The 16,896-nt window shown below is 40.8% G+C and overlaps 2 protein-coding genes across 3 annotated transcripts in view; one reads left to right on the top strand and one right to left on the bottom strand.

Annotated features, from left to right (window-relative positions):
* Positions 1–4,233, top strand: part of LOC113270085 (uncharacterized) — a 108,930-nt gene extending 104,697 nt beyond the window's left edge. Inside the window, exon 3 of the mRNA XM_057305654.1 lies at positions 1,962–4,233. Coding sequence (XP_057161637.1) covers positions 1,962–2,076 — 115 coding nt within the window. The 3' untranslated portion in view covers positions 2,077–4,233. The remainder of the gene's footprint in view (positions 1–1,961) is intronic.
* MFSD14B (major facilitator superfamily domain containing 14B) overlaps positions 1–10,431 on the bottom strand; it is a 68,233-nt gene extending 57,802 nt beyond the window's left edge. For both annotated transcript variants that reach the window (XM_026519109.4, XM_057305651.1), the window contains exon 1: positions 10,025–10,431. In XM_026519109.4, coding sequence (XP_026374894.1) covers positions 10,025–10,132 — 108 coding nt within the window. In that variant the 5' untranslated portion in view covers positions 10,133–10,431. The remainder of the gene's footprint in view (positions 1–10,024) is intronic.
* Positions 10,432–16,896: the final 6,465 nt, after the last annotated feature.

The following is a 16,896-nucleotide window of genomic DNA, read 5'->3' as shown; positions in this document are numbered from 1 at the left end:
GGAGTTCTCGGATTGAGCCCCACATTGGGCTCCTCTGCTGGGAGCCTGCTTCTTCCTCTCCCACTCCCCCTGCTTGTGTTCCCTCTCTCGCTGGCTCTCTGTCAAATAAATAAATAAAAATCTTAAAAAAAAAAAAAAAAAAAAAAAAAGAATGAAGCTGAACTCTACCTCACCCCACCTCACCCCTTACACAAAACTTAACTTAGACCAGATAAATGACCTAAGCTAAAACCACAAAGCTCCTGGAAGAAAACAGAGGTAAATCTTGGATTTAGTCATAGATTCTTAGACATGACTCCAAAGCAACAAAAGAAACAAGCAACAGAAGAAAAAGTAGATATTGGGCTTCATCAAAATCACTAACTTTTAAAGAACCAAAACCCTAAATGTAAGACATAAAACTCTTATAAAACGACATAAGGGGAAAGCTTCGTAACACTGAATTTGACAATGATATCTTGATATGACACCAAAAAACAAAGACAACAAAAGTAAAAGCAGTAAGTTGGAAGTTACCAAAATTTAAAATTCTGCATATCAAAGGATACGATCAACAGAGTGAAAAGGCAACCTATGCAGAAAATATCTGCAACACAGGTATCTGATAAGAAAGTAATTTCCAGAATTTATCAAGAACCTCTACAACTCAAAATGACAACAACCACCACCCAATTTGAAAATGAGCAAAGGACGCTGCTCAAAATCACTGATCATTAGTGAAATGCAAAATCAAAATGAGGTATCACCTCACACTCATCAGGATGGTTACTCCCCAAAACAAAACAAAAACCAGAAAACGATGGGTGTTGGTGAGGACGTGGAGATACTGGAACCCTTGTGTAATGTTGGCAGGAATTTAAAATGGTGCAGCCACAAAGGGAAACTGCGTGGCGGTGCCTCAAAAATTAAAAATGGAATTATCCCATGATCCAGTGATTCCACTTCTGGGTAATTATCCAAAAGAATTCAAAGCAGGGTCTCAAAGAAATATTTATTTGTACAACCATGTTCACAAAGGCATTATTCACAATAGTCCCCCAAAAAACCAAAAAACAAAAATCTGAACAAACCCAGAAGCAATGAAATACTCAACAGATAAATGGAGACAAAATGTGGCATACACATAAAATGGAATACTATTCAGTCCTGAAGGAAATTCTGAGGCAGACTATACGTCTTCAACAATCTTAAAGACAACATATTTCAACATGTGTCAACAACATTGAGGACACTATGCTAAGTGTCACAAAAAGACTCTATGATTCTACTTACATGAGGTATCTAGAGTAGTCAAACTTACAGAAGCTGAAAGCAGAAAGGTGGTTATCAGGGAACGGGGGACAGGGTAAAGGGTATGTAATGGATGCAGAGGGTTAGTTTTACAAACTGAGAAAGTTCTAGAGATTGGTTTCACAATAATGTAAATATATTTAACACTACTAAACTGCATGCTTAAAAATGGTTAAGGGGTTGGGGCACCTGGGTGGCTTAGTCGGTTAAGTGTCTGCCTTTGGCCGGGAACATGATCCCAGGGTCCTGGAATCAAGCCCTGTGTTGGGCTCCCTGCTCAGTGGGGAGTCTGCTTCTCCCTCTCCCTCTAACCCTCCACCTCCCTCATGCTCTCTCACTCACTCTCTCAAATAATAAATAATCTCAAAAAAAAAAAAAAAAAAGGTAAAGGGGCACCTGGGTGGCTCAGTGAGTTCAGCATCCAACTCTTGATCTCAGCTCAGGTCTTGATCTCAGGGCTCAAGGCCCATACTGGGCTCAGAGTGGAGCCCACTTAAAAAAAAAAAAGTTAAAATAGTCAATTTGATGTTATGTGTATTATATCGCAATGTTAAGAATTTCTTTAATTAACTGTATTTCTATATACTGGCAACAAACAATTATGAATCTGAATTTTTTAAGAGTTCACTTTTTTAAGATTTTTTTTTTTTTTTTTTTTTTTTATGTGACAGAGAGACAGCCAGCAAGAGAGGGAACACAGCAGGGGAGAGGGAGAGGAAAAAGCAGGCTCCCAGCCGAGGAGCCCGATGTGGGACTCGATCCCGGAACGCCAGGATCACGCCCTGAGCTGAAGGCAGACGCCTAACGACTGCACTACCCAGGCGCCCCAAGAGTTCACGTTTTTTAATACGTTTACACTATTATGTACAATACCATCAAAAAATATGAAATAGGGTATAATCTGACAAATGATGTAAAAGACCTATATACTGAAAATTACAAAATACAGGTGGGAAATTTAAAAGAAGATCCAAAATAAATGGAGCAGTACCACCTTCGTGGATGAGGAGGCTCAATGTTGTCTTCAATTCTTCCCAAACTCATCTTCAGAGTCAACACAAACCCAATGAAAATATAAGCAGGGTTGTTTTTTTGTTTTGTTTTGTTTTTTTGTAGAAGTCGACAATCTGATTCTATAGTTCTAAAATGCAAAGGACCTATAATAGCCAAAACAATTTTAAAAGAAAACAAAGCTGGAAGCCTAACACTACTTGTTTCAAGTATTATGTACCTTCAGTAATACAGATTAAGCAGTACTGATATAAATAGATGAAACAGAGAATCCAGAATAGACTGACACATATATGGACAACTGAAACTGAATTTCAACTAAAGTGCAAACACAATTTAGTGGGGGGAAAAAAAAGTCTTTTCAGGGGGCGTGGATGGCTCAGTTGGTTAAGCACTGGACTCTGTTTCAGCTCAGGTCATGGTCTTCGGGTTGTGGGATTGAGGTCTACATCAGGCTCCATGCTCAGAGCTGAGTCAGCTTGAGAGGCTCTCTCTCCTTCTCCTCTCTGTGCCTCCTCACCACACATTCTCTCTTTCAAATAAAGTCTTAAAAAAAAAGTCTTTTTAACAAATTATGCAACAATCAATTATCCATACACAAAAAAAGAAATTCCACCACACCTTGCACCATATTACAAACTAATTCAAAATGGTCACAAACCTAATTGTAAAATCTAAAAAAACTTTTTTAGAAACACAGAAGGAAGTTATTGTGATAATGAGTTAGGCAAGCGTTTCTTAGATGTAAAAACAAAAACACTATCCATAAGAGAATAAATTAAATTTCATGAAAATTAAAAACTCTGTTCCTCTAAAAGCACAGCTTGGAAGAAAATATTTGCAAAGCATATATCTGACAAAAGACTTAAAACCCAAATACATAAAGAACTCTCAAAAATCAATTTAAAGATAATAAACAACCTAAAACAACAAATAGGCAAGACTTGAGCAGATACTTCACTAAGAAGATACAAAGATAGCAAATAAATTTATGAAATGTGCTGACATCATTAGCCACAGGGACATGCAAATTAAAAACACAGTAAGATACCACTACTACAAATCTATTACCAGGGCTAAAACTGACTAAGTGTTGAGGGTGTAGATGAAGTGGAACTCACACAGTGCTAGTGACAATGTAAAATTGTACAGTAACTTTAGAGAACAGTTTGGCAGTTTTCTTAAAAAGTTAAACAATTTACCTACCATATGATTTAGCCATTCCACTCTGATAAAAGTATATCCCATACAGGAAATTCAAATCAAAACCACATTGAGATACCACCTTACGCCAGTTAGAATGGCAAAAAATTAACAAGGCAAGAAACAAATGTTGGCGAGGGTGTGGAGAAAGGGGATCCCTCTTACACTGTCGGTGGGAATGCAAGTTGGTACAGCTACTTTGGCAAACAGTGTGGAGGTCCCTCAAAAAGTTAAAAATAGAACTACCCTATGACCCAGCCATTGCACTACTGGGTATTTACCCCAAAGATACAGACGTAGTGAAGAGAAGGGCCTTATGCACCCCAATGTTCATAGCAGCAATATCCACAACAGCTAAATCATGGAAGGAGCCGAGATGCCCTTCAACAGACAAATGGATAAAGAAGATGTGGTCCATATATACAATGGAATATTACTCAGCCATCACAAAGAACGATTACACAACATTTGCAGCAACATGGACGGGACTGGAGCAGATTATGCTAAGTGAAATAAGTCAAGCAGAGAAAGACAATTATATGCTTTCGCTCATTTATGGAACATGGAAATAGCAGGAAGATCCATAGGAAAAGGTAAAGGAAGAATGAAGGGGGGGTAAACAGGGGAACGAACCATGAGAGACTGTGGACTCTGGGAAACAAACTGAGGGCTTCAGAGGGGAGAGGGGTGGGGGATTGGGATAGGCCGGTGATGCGTATTAAGAAGGGCACATATATATGTTTTTTTAAAGATTTTATTTATTTATTTGACAAAGATAGAGACAGCCAGCGAGAGAGGGAACACAAGCAGGGGGAGTGGGAGAGGAAGAAGCAGGCTCATAGCGGAGGAGCCTGATGTGGGGCTCGATCCCAGAACGCCGGGATCACGCCCTGAGCCGAACGCAGACGCTTAACGACTGCGCCACCCAGGTCCCCAAGAAGGGCACATATTGTATGGTGCACTGGGTGTTACATGCAAACAATGAATCGTCGAACACTACATCAAAAAACCAATGATGTACTGTATGCTGACTAACATAACACAATAAAAATTTTTTAAAAGAAGTATATCCCATACTAAGATTGGTAGACAAATGCTCATACTTTATTTTCACTAGCCAAAACTTGGTGATAAACCAAATGTTCATCAATGCTGAACGGACAAATTGTGGTATATCCCTACAATGGAATATACCACTCAGCAAAAAAGAGAATGCACTGATTTATGTACAACATGGACAAATCTCAAAATAATTTATGTTGAGGGGGAAAAAAAACCAAACCAAAAAGAATATATGCTAAAAAATTAAAAGTAATATATAGTGACAGAAAGTAGATACATGCTTGCCTAGGGAGTAGGTGAAGAGAGGATGTAAAAATGGGCACAAGGAAATTTCTGGGAGTGATGGATATATTCACTATCTTGATTGGGGTAATGATTTCACAAGTGTATACACATTTCAAAACACAAACCTATACACTCTAAACATAGTTTTTACTATGTCAATTTTATTTCAATAAAGCTATTTTAGAAATATAAGCAAATAAAGAACTAAGTATTAAAAAGTCAGGCAGCTAGACAGAAGCTGACATAATTCACAGATATATATATATATATATATATGTTTTAGCAGATTATTTATTATAGTTGATTACAGGGATTAATGACAAATTTCTCTCCAATTCTCATAAAGCAATGTCCTTACTATGCCACAACCTCTTTCTCCAGGGCACATCTCAGACTTCGTAGCCCACTTGTGAAGGTTCTATGAGACACTGAACTGGAAAGGAAGGAGCGAGGGAGCTAAACAGGAAGAAAAAGAGGGGAAGGAGGGAGAGCACTAAAAAAGAATGAAAAATAAAAAGATGTTTCTGTCATGTAATAAAGCATATTTATCTCATACATATAGTTTACACCATCCTTAATGAAAAAAAAATGGATTTCTGTTATGAAAATAAAGTTGTGCACTTTTACCATTGCTACTAACCTTTCCCTGGATATTCTAGTTCATATAACATAGAAATACAGAAGCAAGACACAAAATCATCACCATCTGCAAAACTGATGATTACCCACAATACACCGGAGAATTGTTTTTTTTTTAAAAGATGAGGTGAAAATTATCAGTCTCAGCAATAAAAATAGTAAGGATCTTATAGTAGTTTAAAAAAGCCTAAGAGGCTATTAGGAACAACTTTATGCCAGTTAATCTGCAGGTGAAATGGACAAATTCCTAACATAATACAACTTACTAAAACAGAAAAAAAAGAAAACCAAACTCAAAATAGAAACATAACTACATTACCCCAGCCTAAAAACCATAAAGTTCTGTAATTAATTTACCAATCTTACACAAAACCTTCAGAGAAAAGAAACCAGAACTCCCCAATTTGTTTTATAAGGCCAAAGCATATTATATAAATGACAAGAGGGGAAAAAGAAGTCAAAGACAAGCTTGTCATTGATAAGCCAAAAAACCAGCTTAAAGCTAGACTGAATGACTTACTTCTTTATTAATATTTACTGATCATCTCCTAAAAGACTATTTCAGATTTAAAAATACACAGCTATAGTTCCTACCTTTAAAGACTTAATTTAGTAAGAATAATGGTGGAAAAGAACGCTCAAATAGGGGCACCTGGGTGGCTCAGTCGTTAAGCGTCTGCCTTCGGCTCAGGGCGTGATCCCATGACCCTGGAAGCGAGCCCCGCATCAGGCTCCCTGCTCCCCTGAGAGCCTGCTTCTCCCTCTCCCACTCCCCCTGCTTGTGTTCCCTCTCTCGCTGGCTGTCTCTCTCACTCTCTGTCAAATAAATAAAAAAACAAAATCTTTAAAAAAAAAAAAGCTTCAACAAAACAAAACAACAAAAAAAAGAACACTCAAATATCCTAAGTAGCAAGGTCTCCAAAATCCCACCTATGCCAGGCCCAGAACAACACAAAAGCAAGGATAAGCCTGTGTTATGACAAAGGCTAGCTGTGATGACAGTGAGCTGACTAGAAATTTGCATAATTCTAAATATGAAATATAGTAAATGTTTCTATGAAAGCACCACATATTGGCTTTTCTAAATTGCAATATATCAACCGCTCACAAATGCTTTCAGTTTCTCCCCTTATCTGCTATAATTTACTTGAGAGATTGCTATGTCAATGTCCCCATACTATTTTAGTATCGAAATGATCATACTGGTCCCTAACACTGTCAAGAAAGAATTAAAAGCTTATAGTTAATTTTCCCTAATCTGTACCTAGATCCTCTTTTATCTTTTTATAAAGTCATTTTAGCATTTTTTTTTACCTGAAGCTGCTCTTCAGTTATTATTTCCATTTTGCCTACATAATAAATAATATTCTTGTTCTCAAAAATCAAAATTAGCCTTATAGGAAACCCTCTGAAACAGTCTTAGGAAAATCAACTTAAAAGACATCAAATGTCACCAGAACAACATTGATCCTGAGAGGCCTTATACCAGGGCTCTTAACCTGTTTCCAAGCATTGGCTTCTGGGAGCCCAAGAACATCCTGAAATAGAATGCTCAACTTAGTTGTGGTTTCTTTGCAGCAAATCCTTAATTTTCATCAGATGTTCACGGGTAAATGATGCCAAAAAAAACCCTTTTCCCTTACCTGGCTATGAAGGTTAAGTATAATGAAAAATATACATTTAATGATAATGCGAACAATTCTAATAAAGCATCTCAAGTTGTTTGTACACACGATTAGGGAAGGATAGAGCAAAGAGGAAATAAAACAAGAACTTATTTGCTAAACATACATCCCTTTTTTACAAGGCACTGATCTCTTGAAGTAAATACTTGAGTCCCTTCTTCACAGAGAGATCCATATCTGTCAATCTCTTCCAGGTCAATACATCTCTTTGCCAAACAAGGCTGAAAAGCTGTCCACAGGTTCCCTGTGTATGAGCAGTCTTCTCCATAATCATTAGCATCTAAGAACCTGAAACCATGAGTATCACTGGAATCAAGCTATAAGGAAATTCCAATACATTAAAATGAAATCAAGTCATGGAGGCTGCAGAACGTAGCTCCTGGAAGTGATAATAGGCAGAAAGTGCAAGCAGGAAAGGCACATAATTTTGGGGTACCGGCATACAACATGAAACTATATGATTAAAGGCATTCATTTGCTTTCCCAGCCACCACACATTCCAAAAAGCACCAGCGTCTGAACTGTGCCACCTGCCCACGCTAGTCATTTCACTAGGAACAGCAAGCATCAGAAAACCATATTCGCTGGTTTATCAATACTGACTCCATGCATCCTCAGAGACAAGGAAAAACTGGGCAGAAATGTACTTGTGCCCAAATTAGCAGATTAGCATCAGGGTCCACAGGAGAAGGAATCAGGGAATAAAGAGTCTAAAAGTTTCCTTGAGTAAACATCCCTCAAAAGGTCTAGCTCTAGGGGTGCCTGGGTGGCACAGCGGTTAAGCGTCTGCCTTCGGCTCAGGGCGTGATCCCGGCGTTACGGGATCGAGCCCCACATCTGGCTCCTCCGCTATGAGCCTGCTTCTTCCTCTCCCGCTCCCCCTGCTTGTGTTCCCTCTTTTGCTGGCTGTCTCTATCTCTGTCAAATAAATAAATAAAATATTAAAAAAAAAAAAAGGTCTAGCTCTAAGCACATAAAATTAGTGACTTTATCTTACTAAAGGACTGACAGGAATCACCTATACGTTCTGACCAATCATTCATGTGAAAACTACTGAGAACTAATAACAGCGAATATTTACTGAGAACTTAGTAGGTGCAAGGTTGCAGTAACCCTCACAATCCCCTGTGTAAATACTATTATCAATTCAGAGGTATTATGTAACTTGCCCAAAGTTATGCAGGTAATAAAAGGTGGGAACTGGGATCCAAGCATGCTCACCTAATCACTATGCTATAATGCTTCTACCTGCCAGGTTATTTTTCTATCCTATAAACCAAAGGGAGCCAATGAAAAAAGTTAAGGACAGCAGTAATTATATTTACATGTTAGATCACACTGATCAACATTGTGGACAGCAGACTAATGGTGAGGTAAGCAAGGGTCCCAAAAGGTAACTCAAAATCTAAGTCAAAATGCTAAGGAAATGAATCATAGGGATGCACAGAATACTTTGCCTGGTAAAATTAGCTAGACTTAGTAATGTACTGGATGTTGTAAGCATGTTAAGGGATGAAGGAAGCTACCTCTCATGTTGCTAGCATGGCCTCTGGTTAGTAATTATGGTCTATCAATTCAAAGACAGGAGGAGGACCTGGCAGTTTGGTTTAGTTTAGAGGGGGAAGGAAGATGACAAGTCTACTTTTTAAACAATCAAAAATAAAATGAGAGAAACGAATTCTCTGGAATTTCCTTCCCCCCCTGAAGATAAAATTCCCTTTACAGAAATCTTATCTTTGAAATGAGGAACTCCTAACGCTTTTTCAAAAATAAGAACTCACTTGAGCAACGAGGGTCCTTCAACATTACTAAGCTCTCCTGCTACAGGTGAGGCATTGAGTGGCAGGGCTGCGCCAAGACCTTGCCTCGTGCACCCTGGTTCTCAGAGAACCAAGACTAGAAGCCAACTCTTCTGGCTCCATTCTACTTACTGCTCCTGCCACTTCACCCACCCTCCCAATTCTACTAATAGGGACTCACATCACCCAAGAATAATCATGTAGCATTTTTAAAAAGCAAATATAGGTATGTAAGCAAAAAATGTGAAGCCGACTACGTACACTTAATTTTCCTAAAATTTCAAGGTTTTTGTGTGTGTTAGTTTCTAGTACTGTAACATTTCTGTATTTCCTGTCCTAAACAGACCAAAAAAGGAAAAAAAAAAAAGTCTTTAAGAAATGACTGACTCTCTCTGCTTAGTCTTCCCCCACAACGAACCAAAGCGCCACTGACAAAGGCTGTTCTGCCGAACCCGGGCCAATTAAGTCAGGGCTTCGGAAGCCACCTGAACCTGGAGTAAAGGCGGAGCGCGAGACCGGCCTGTACACGCTCCGCAGCCGGGCCCTGGCGTCAGCAGCTTGTTCCGAGCTCCTGCCCTCCCACGGAAGAGGAGGAAGAAGCGGGGTGCTGCCCAGCCTCTACCGCCAACTTCCCGGTTGAGGCCCGCACACATCATATAGGCTCGGCCAGAAACTGCACCACGGACATGCTATCGCCAATCACACGTCTGAAAACTCTCCAAAGAACAGAATCACTTATACTCCGGGCCCCGCGTCTAGCGCTCTTGGAAACAATAAGGCCCTCGAGCTCTGTGTGGCGAACAGCGGCGCTAGGAAAGCCCAGTGGTGAGGAATCCAATGGCTAAGCCCGGAAAGGACGGGCTTTCCGAGAACCGGAGCCGACTCGGAAGCGGACGCTGCACGTCTCCCCAAAGCCCGGGGGCCGCAGGGCCCGGCCCCGCGCTCCCACCCCGCGCTCCGGCCGCGGCCCCGCGCTCTCGCCCCGCCCAGCCTCCCCTGACCCTGAGCCTCGCGCTGAGCACCACGGCCGGGACCCGCACCCGCGCTCACCGAGATGCCGCCAGCGGCCTGCGCGCCCGGGCGCTTCTCCGGCATGGCTCCCGCCGCGGGCTCCGACGCCGCCTTGTCCTCAGGCTCCGGCGGCGGCTCCGCGCTCATGCCGCGGCCATGTCCGCGCCGGCTCGGGACGCTCCGGGACGACGGCGACGCCGCGGATGCGGCGGCGGGGCCCGCGCCCTCATGGGCTCCGCGGCCCGCGGCGGCCTGCGGGTCGGGCGGCGGCGCCAGCGGCGACGCCGAGGGCTGGAAGGGCGGCTGGGGCTGGAGCCGCTGAGGAGGCGGGGAAGGGAGCGCAGCTGCAGGACCCGCCGGCTGCACCCGCCGCAACGACCGCAACTCTCGCGGCGGCCAGCGGCGTCAGCGGCGGCCCCGGCCGGTCAGGAGGCCCCGCCCCGCGCCTCAGCTCCCGCCTCAAGCTCAGGGCCCGCTCCAGAGGCCTCCAGCAGCGCCCCGCCCACCTCGGGCCCCGCCTCCACGTCTCCTGAGGCCCCAGGGCGTCCGGACGCCGCCGCGCGCCGGAAGTACGTCATCTCCCAGCACCGCCCCAGCCGTACTTTCTGTTTCCTGACACACCACCCAGTGTGGCGCGCCGACGCAAGTGCGCGGGCTATTTGTAATTGCGGCACCTCTGCCGGGATTCCTGGTGTCCTTATCAGGTACAGGCACGGACACGTTCTCCCCCACAAGCTCCCCCACCCCGGTCTGGAATAACCCTAACTGTCCTCTCCAGAATCTAAAGAAGCTGATGGAGAGCTCCGTTAGGCTGCGGGATGCGTGGGAAGGACAGTATGGGAAACATGCAGGCCCCTGTTCAGTCTCGAGCTACTTGTTGGTTCCACAGCGAATATGAACCGACTACCCCGAATCACAGAACTTCATGTGTGAAATAGGGATAATAGCCTGCTCTGGGTAAGGGGATGATGTACAGAAGCAGGCTACACTAATCCGGGCTTCATAAATGCTGCTCTCGTGATGACTGGCCCTGAAGGACCTTGTAGATACATCCTGTTTTGCAGGTGCCAACCCTGCAAAGGGAACGTGACTTGGTAGGTACAAAGCTAAGGTAACAAACAGGTAGGACCGTTGCACCAGTTTGGAGTACAAATGTACTCAGAATATTTTTTTCCTGCTAGGTGGTTGAGCATTCAATGCCTCTTTGAAAGAAGAGGAATGCCTTGAAACCCTGAAGACCTTATGTCTTTCTCCTTATTAGGGAGACCCAGATGGACTTAACGGTGAAATAAGTCCAGTCAGTCTGCCATTGATTTACAACTCGTGTTATTACTGTGAAGAGTTAATAAAAGGAAACCAGAAGGACGAGCTCTCATGCCCTATCACTTCCCATCATCTGTAGACCCAACAAGAAGAGACTCAGCTTGCAAGTCCAGGGTGCTTTAGCTACTGTATTATTCCAGCAGGAGGAAGAACCGTTCTCTCCCCAGCTCCACCAGCCCAACCAAGGAAAAGCCATTATACTTCAAACCCCTGGTTTACCCAAGAGGACTTTTTGTTTGTAACAGCCCTCCCAACTTCCTCTGTAAGAGAACCTTCCTCTCCTTGGTTCTTGGGACTTGTCTATGGGTTTGACACAGCTTGCTTTCTTGCCCTGGATTGCAATTCTCTGATATTTCTGAATAAGCCCATTTTTGCTGGTAAAATAAGTGGCAGTTTTATTTTTAAAGTTAACATTCCAAACAGTTCATGCACAATCCTTAAGATTTTTGTGTGCTCTGATATAGTCTACACGCTGGCTTAGGTCCCTCCCAGGCCTTGAGCTAGTGTAACTTCGGTGTCTTAGTTCAGGTTCCCATAACAAAATACCAGAGACTTGATGGCTTAAACAACAGAAACTTATTTCTTACAGTTCCAATGGCTAGAAGTCTGTGGAAGTCTGAACTCAGGGTGCCAGTAATCAGGTTCTGATGAAAGCTTTTTTTCCTGGCTTACAGATGGCCATCTTACTGTGTCCTCACAAGGACAAGCTCTGTTTTCTCTTATAAGGGCACAAATCCATCATGAGCACTTCTGCCTACATGATCTCATCTAAACCTAACTACCTCTCAAAAGGCCCTATCTCCAAATACCATCACATTGGGGGTTAAGACTTCAACATCTAAATTTGGGGGGAGGATACAATTTAGTTCATAGCCCTTGGTGTACAGAGCTATAACTTAATTTATACTTACTGTTCAGACATTGCCTGCCAAAGTACATGGATCTCCAAAATTGGCTTTTCCTGAAAGAACACTGTTCTTTTTTTTATCTCAAGCAACCAACCCGGATTGCCCCTTAATGCAGAGACTGTACTGCTATCGGCCTTGACTGAAGACCCTTTAGTTCACAATAGGAGACTGACTGGACTTTAGAAGTCAACAGCATTGAATTGAGAGTAGGAAATTTCCCAACAATATCTCAAGCAGGTTGTCCTCTAACCTCTACTTAAATAAAGCCAGAGAAGAGGTAATGGTAAGAACACCCGATTCACTTGTGGATAGCTGTCATTTTTTGAATTTATGTTCTTTTATTGAGCTAAAGACTACTTGCCTCTTTTGGCTATGCTTTGATCCTGCTTCTGCCTTCTATGTCTATACAAAAATGTCTAATTGCAGTTGTTTAAAATGTCAAGATAAACCTGCCGTCTTTCCTGATTATCCTCCAGATGCATACCAGTTTATGAAAATCCCACTTAAAATGCATTGCCAGAAATATAACACTGTAAAAAGCATTTGTTGATGGTACTGTGAGGTCTGATCTCTTGATCTGGAGACTCGTGAAAGTAATTTTAAAGAGGTGAATTGTACAATTACATTATGTTGAGAGCTATACCGTAGGAATTAAATAGACCCTTGTCCTTACCTCTTAATTCTGCACTAATCAAGGTCAAAAACTTGGGACTCCACATAATTTAACTCAACATCTTAGACTCTAGGAAAGTAATGGTGCTCACTGAAAGATAAGAGTGTTACCTTATTTCATCCAAGAGGGTTTAGATATCTCCATTGTTTGAATTCATATTATTAATGAAAAGATGCTCCTCTGTTAATAGGTATGCAAGAGGAAGAGTGTTCCCCTGGTAGGAAATAACTTTGTGTGTTAAATAATAACAAAATTAAAATGTTTTCTTTTTTTTGCCAGATTTCCTCTAGTTTTAATATGTTGATGGGTATCATGATTTTCGAAAGAGAAAATATAGTAAGCAGTGTTTCTCAAACATTTTTATTCTTGAAACGCTGATTAACATCCTGTAGATGTGTAGGACACAGTGTGGTAAGTGCTGCCTTTTTATCTTTATTGATTTTTAAAGATATACATGAACATGAAATATTATAGAAAGATGCATACAATACTGTAGCATAGAAAGACAAACAGTAATGTTTGATCTTTTTTAAAAACATTAATCAAAAAAAGAATGAAAGTATTTAATAATGATTGGCTCTAGAATTAAGAATATTTTTCATATAAATTTCTGATTTGGGGCTATGAATATGTAATAGTATACTTTTATAATCCGAAAAAGAAAACAAACCAATTTCCCACGCTAAAAAAATACAATGAATTATACACTTTTTATTAGTTTCCTATTGTTACATAGAAAATTACCACAAACTTAGTGGCTTAAGTCAGTACCAGTGTATTATCTCAGTGTCTGTGGGGCAAGAATCTGGCAGATTTTAACTGGCTTTGCTGAGGGTCTCACAAGGGTGAAATCAAGATGTCAGCTGACAACATACTCATCTGGAAGCTCAACTACGTAAAGATCTGCTTCCAAGCTCTCTCAAGTTATTGCTGGAATTCATTTCCTTGTGGCCTTATGACTAAGGGCCCCATATTCTTGCTGGCTGTTAGTCAGCTACTCCTCTCAATATCTGGAGGCTGTTCAGTTACTTGCTAAGTGGTCCTTTCCACAACAGTTTGCTTCCTCCCACTTCTCTCTGAGACTTCACCTTCCTTTAAAGAGCTCACTTGAGTAGACCAAGTCCACCCAGGATTATCTCCTTTTTGATTAAACCAAAGTCAACTGATTAGTAGCCTAATCACAGAAGTGATATCCCATTTTATTCACTGGTCCTGCCTGCAGGCAAGTGGAGGGATAATGCAGGGTATGCCCACTAGAGTAGAACAATTGTAAGGACCATCTTAGAATTCTGCCTATCACACCATACACTTCTTTAGAACAAGGAACTTCTCTCCCTTAACCTTTGTAGTCTCATGGCCTGGCTTAGTGCCCAGAACGTAGGAGATGGTCAGTAAATGCTTGTAGCAGAAATTAAACCAGCTTAATACTGTTCCAGACAGGGTGTATTTAGGAAGGAAGGCCCCATAGTATGTCCTGGAAGTCTTTCCTACTTCATTTTTCTGGACTCCTACAGTATATTGTGTTGCTAATCCTGTTTTGGAAGGCAGAAATGTTCATGTACAAATGGAACAAGTGACAACCCAAAGAATGATGAACAAGTACATGCCTCTTGTTCTTACCTGATATGTCTAAGCCGAGTTTTAGAACTTTAGCTGGAATTGTTAGTTGAGGCTCGTGTGGATCAGATATTTAATACTTGAAAACTCCTGTGGTTCTTCAACTGGAAACTCTTAAGAAATAGACGAAAGGTAGTGGTAGCAATAGTAGTTGAAAGACCGACTTGAGCTGGGATCTGCTTCACTGATTATTGCTTGTATAATCTTGAAAAAGTGGTTTAACGTCTGTAATCCTCATTCTCCCCATTTACAAATTTGGGATGTTAATACCCACCTTGTTGGGACTGTTGTGATGATTACAGAAAGCACATTATATGATTATATATATGTAGAGATGATTGACTGAGATAATTAGTTGAGATTATTATGTAAAGCTCTCAATTATTTTCTCTTTCTGGATATCCTCTCTCCAAGTGACTCTGAGAAGAGTTGAGTAACATCTGAATATATTGCGCACACACACTTTGCAGAAGCCTTTGACTTTGTTGCCTCTTTTAATGTGCTATGTACACTTCCTCCCTTGTTGAAATAGTGTTATGTTGTCATAAGTGTACTCCTTAATCCCCATCACCTATTTCACCTATTCCCCACCCACCTCCATTCCGGTAACCATCAGTGTGTTCTCCAGAGCTAAGAGTCTGTTTCTTGGAGATTTTCAATTAGTACCAGGTGTTGTATGCTCTCTATGGTATTCCCGAAACTAATATTACACTGTATGTTAACTAGCTGGGATTTAAGTGAAGTAAGTCAAGCAGAGAAAGACAATTATCATATGGTTTCATAGAACATAAGAAATAGGAAGATCAGTAGGAGAAGAAAGGGATAAAGAAAGGGGGGTAATCAGAAGGGGAAATGAAGCATGAGAGACTATGGACTCTGAAAAACAAACTGAGGGCTTCAGAGGGGAGAGGGGTGGGGGAATAGGATAGGCTGGTGATGGGTAGTGAGGAGGGCAGGTATTGCATGGTGCACTGGGTGTTATATGCAACTAATGAATCATCGAACTTTACATCAAAAACCAGGGATGTACTGTATGGTGAATAACATAATATAATAAAAATATTATTATGAATAAATAAATAAATAAATAAATAAATAAATAAATAAAAATAAATAAAAAGTATTAAATCCAAAAAAATTTTAAAATAAAATAAATAACCCCCCAAAAAAACCAAAATTAAAACGTATTTTAAAGAAATAAAAGAAATAGTTTGGGTTTTGCTATTTGTTGCATTACTTATGAGTAGGCTATATTTGCTCACATGCTTAAATCTAAGCAAAAACAAGATGAACTTTTTTTTTAAGTAGACTTTCTCTAATGGCACATACACATGTCCCAAGTTTCTCTAAAACTGTCCCATTCTTCAAACCAATGGTCCTCAACCTGGGGTAATTTTGCTTCCCAGGGCACATTTGGCAATTTCTGGAAATGTTCTTTATTGTCATGATCACCAGACAGGGGATGTTGCTAAGAGGCCAGGGACGCTAATAAACGCCCTACAATGCATAGGATAGTCCCTAACAGCAAAGAATTATGTAGTCCAAAATGTCGATGGTACTAAGGCTGAGAAACCCTGTTTTACACAAAGGAATTTGTAAAGTGTAATGCAGTCAGTGAATTATTTTGGAAAGAAAATATACACATTATCTCCTAAATTATGGTGGCTTACACAGTGGAATACCATTCAGCAGTGAAAATGAATGAATTATAACTATTCTCAATAGCATCACTGAATCTCAAGATGATGTTGAACAAAAGAGGTCAAGCATAAAAGAATATAGACAATATGATTCCTTTTACATGATTCAAAAATACAAAAAAATTAATTTGTGTTGTTCAGAGTCAGGGTAATCAGTATTGTAGAGGTTTCTACAAGGCTGATCATGTTCTCTTTCTAGATCTGGGTTCTGGTACACAGATATGTACACTTGGTGAAAATTCATCAGTTATATACTTAGATTTGCCTACTTTTCTGAATGAGTATTTAATTTCAACAAATAGTTTTCTAGACAAGAAGGAAAATATATGCACGATGTCATATGATTTGATTATAACGATGATATCACTTATGAGCTAGAGTATCATTTCCTGTCTGCTGGGACCAAAAACCAGAAAAATTTGTAAGCCACTTTCTTAAGATACTCTCACAGTAGAGTTGTTCTAGAGGGAGCACTGGAGATTTTTGAAGCTTATTTTTTTCTTTACCATAGCATCCACTGAAATCTGCTATGACATTGGCAGGGTATATAGAACAAGGTATGAATCTCCTAAGGTTAATCTTAGAATCAGTAGAAGGTAAGAATGCCATTGTAATGCTGGTTAGAGTGCTGACAATACTGACTCCGTCTTTGGCCCCACATCTTGTTTACGTTTGTGCAATGACCTCCCT

The sequence above is a fragment of the Ursus arctos genome, unplaced genomic scaffold (assembly GCF_023065955.2).
Source record: "Ursus arctos isolate Adak ecotype North America unplaced genomic scaffold, UrsArc2.0 scaffold_33, whole genome shotgun sequence".
Lineage (NCBI taxonomy): Eukaryota > Metazoa > Chordata > Mammalia > Carnivora > Ursidae > Ursus > Ursus arctos.
The sequence above is the reverse complement of the archived record's forward strand: the minus strand, read 5'-3'. Positions and strand labels throughout refer to the sequence as shown.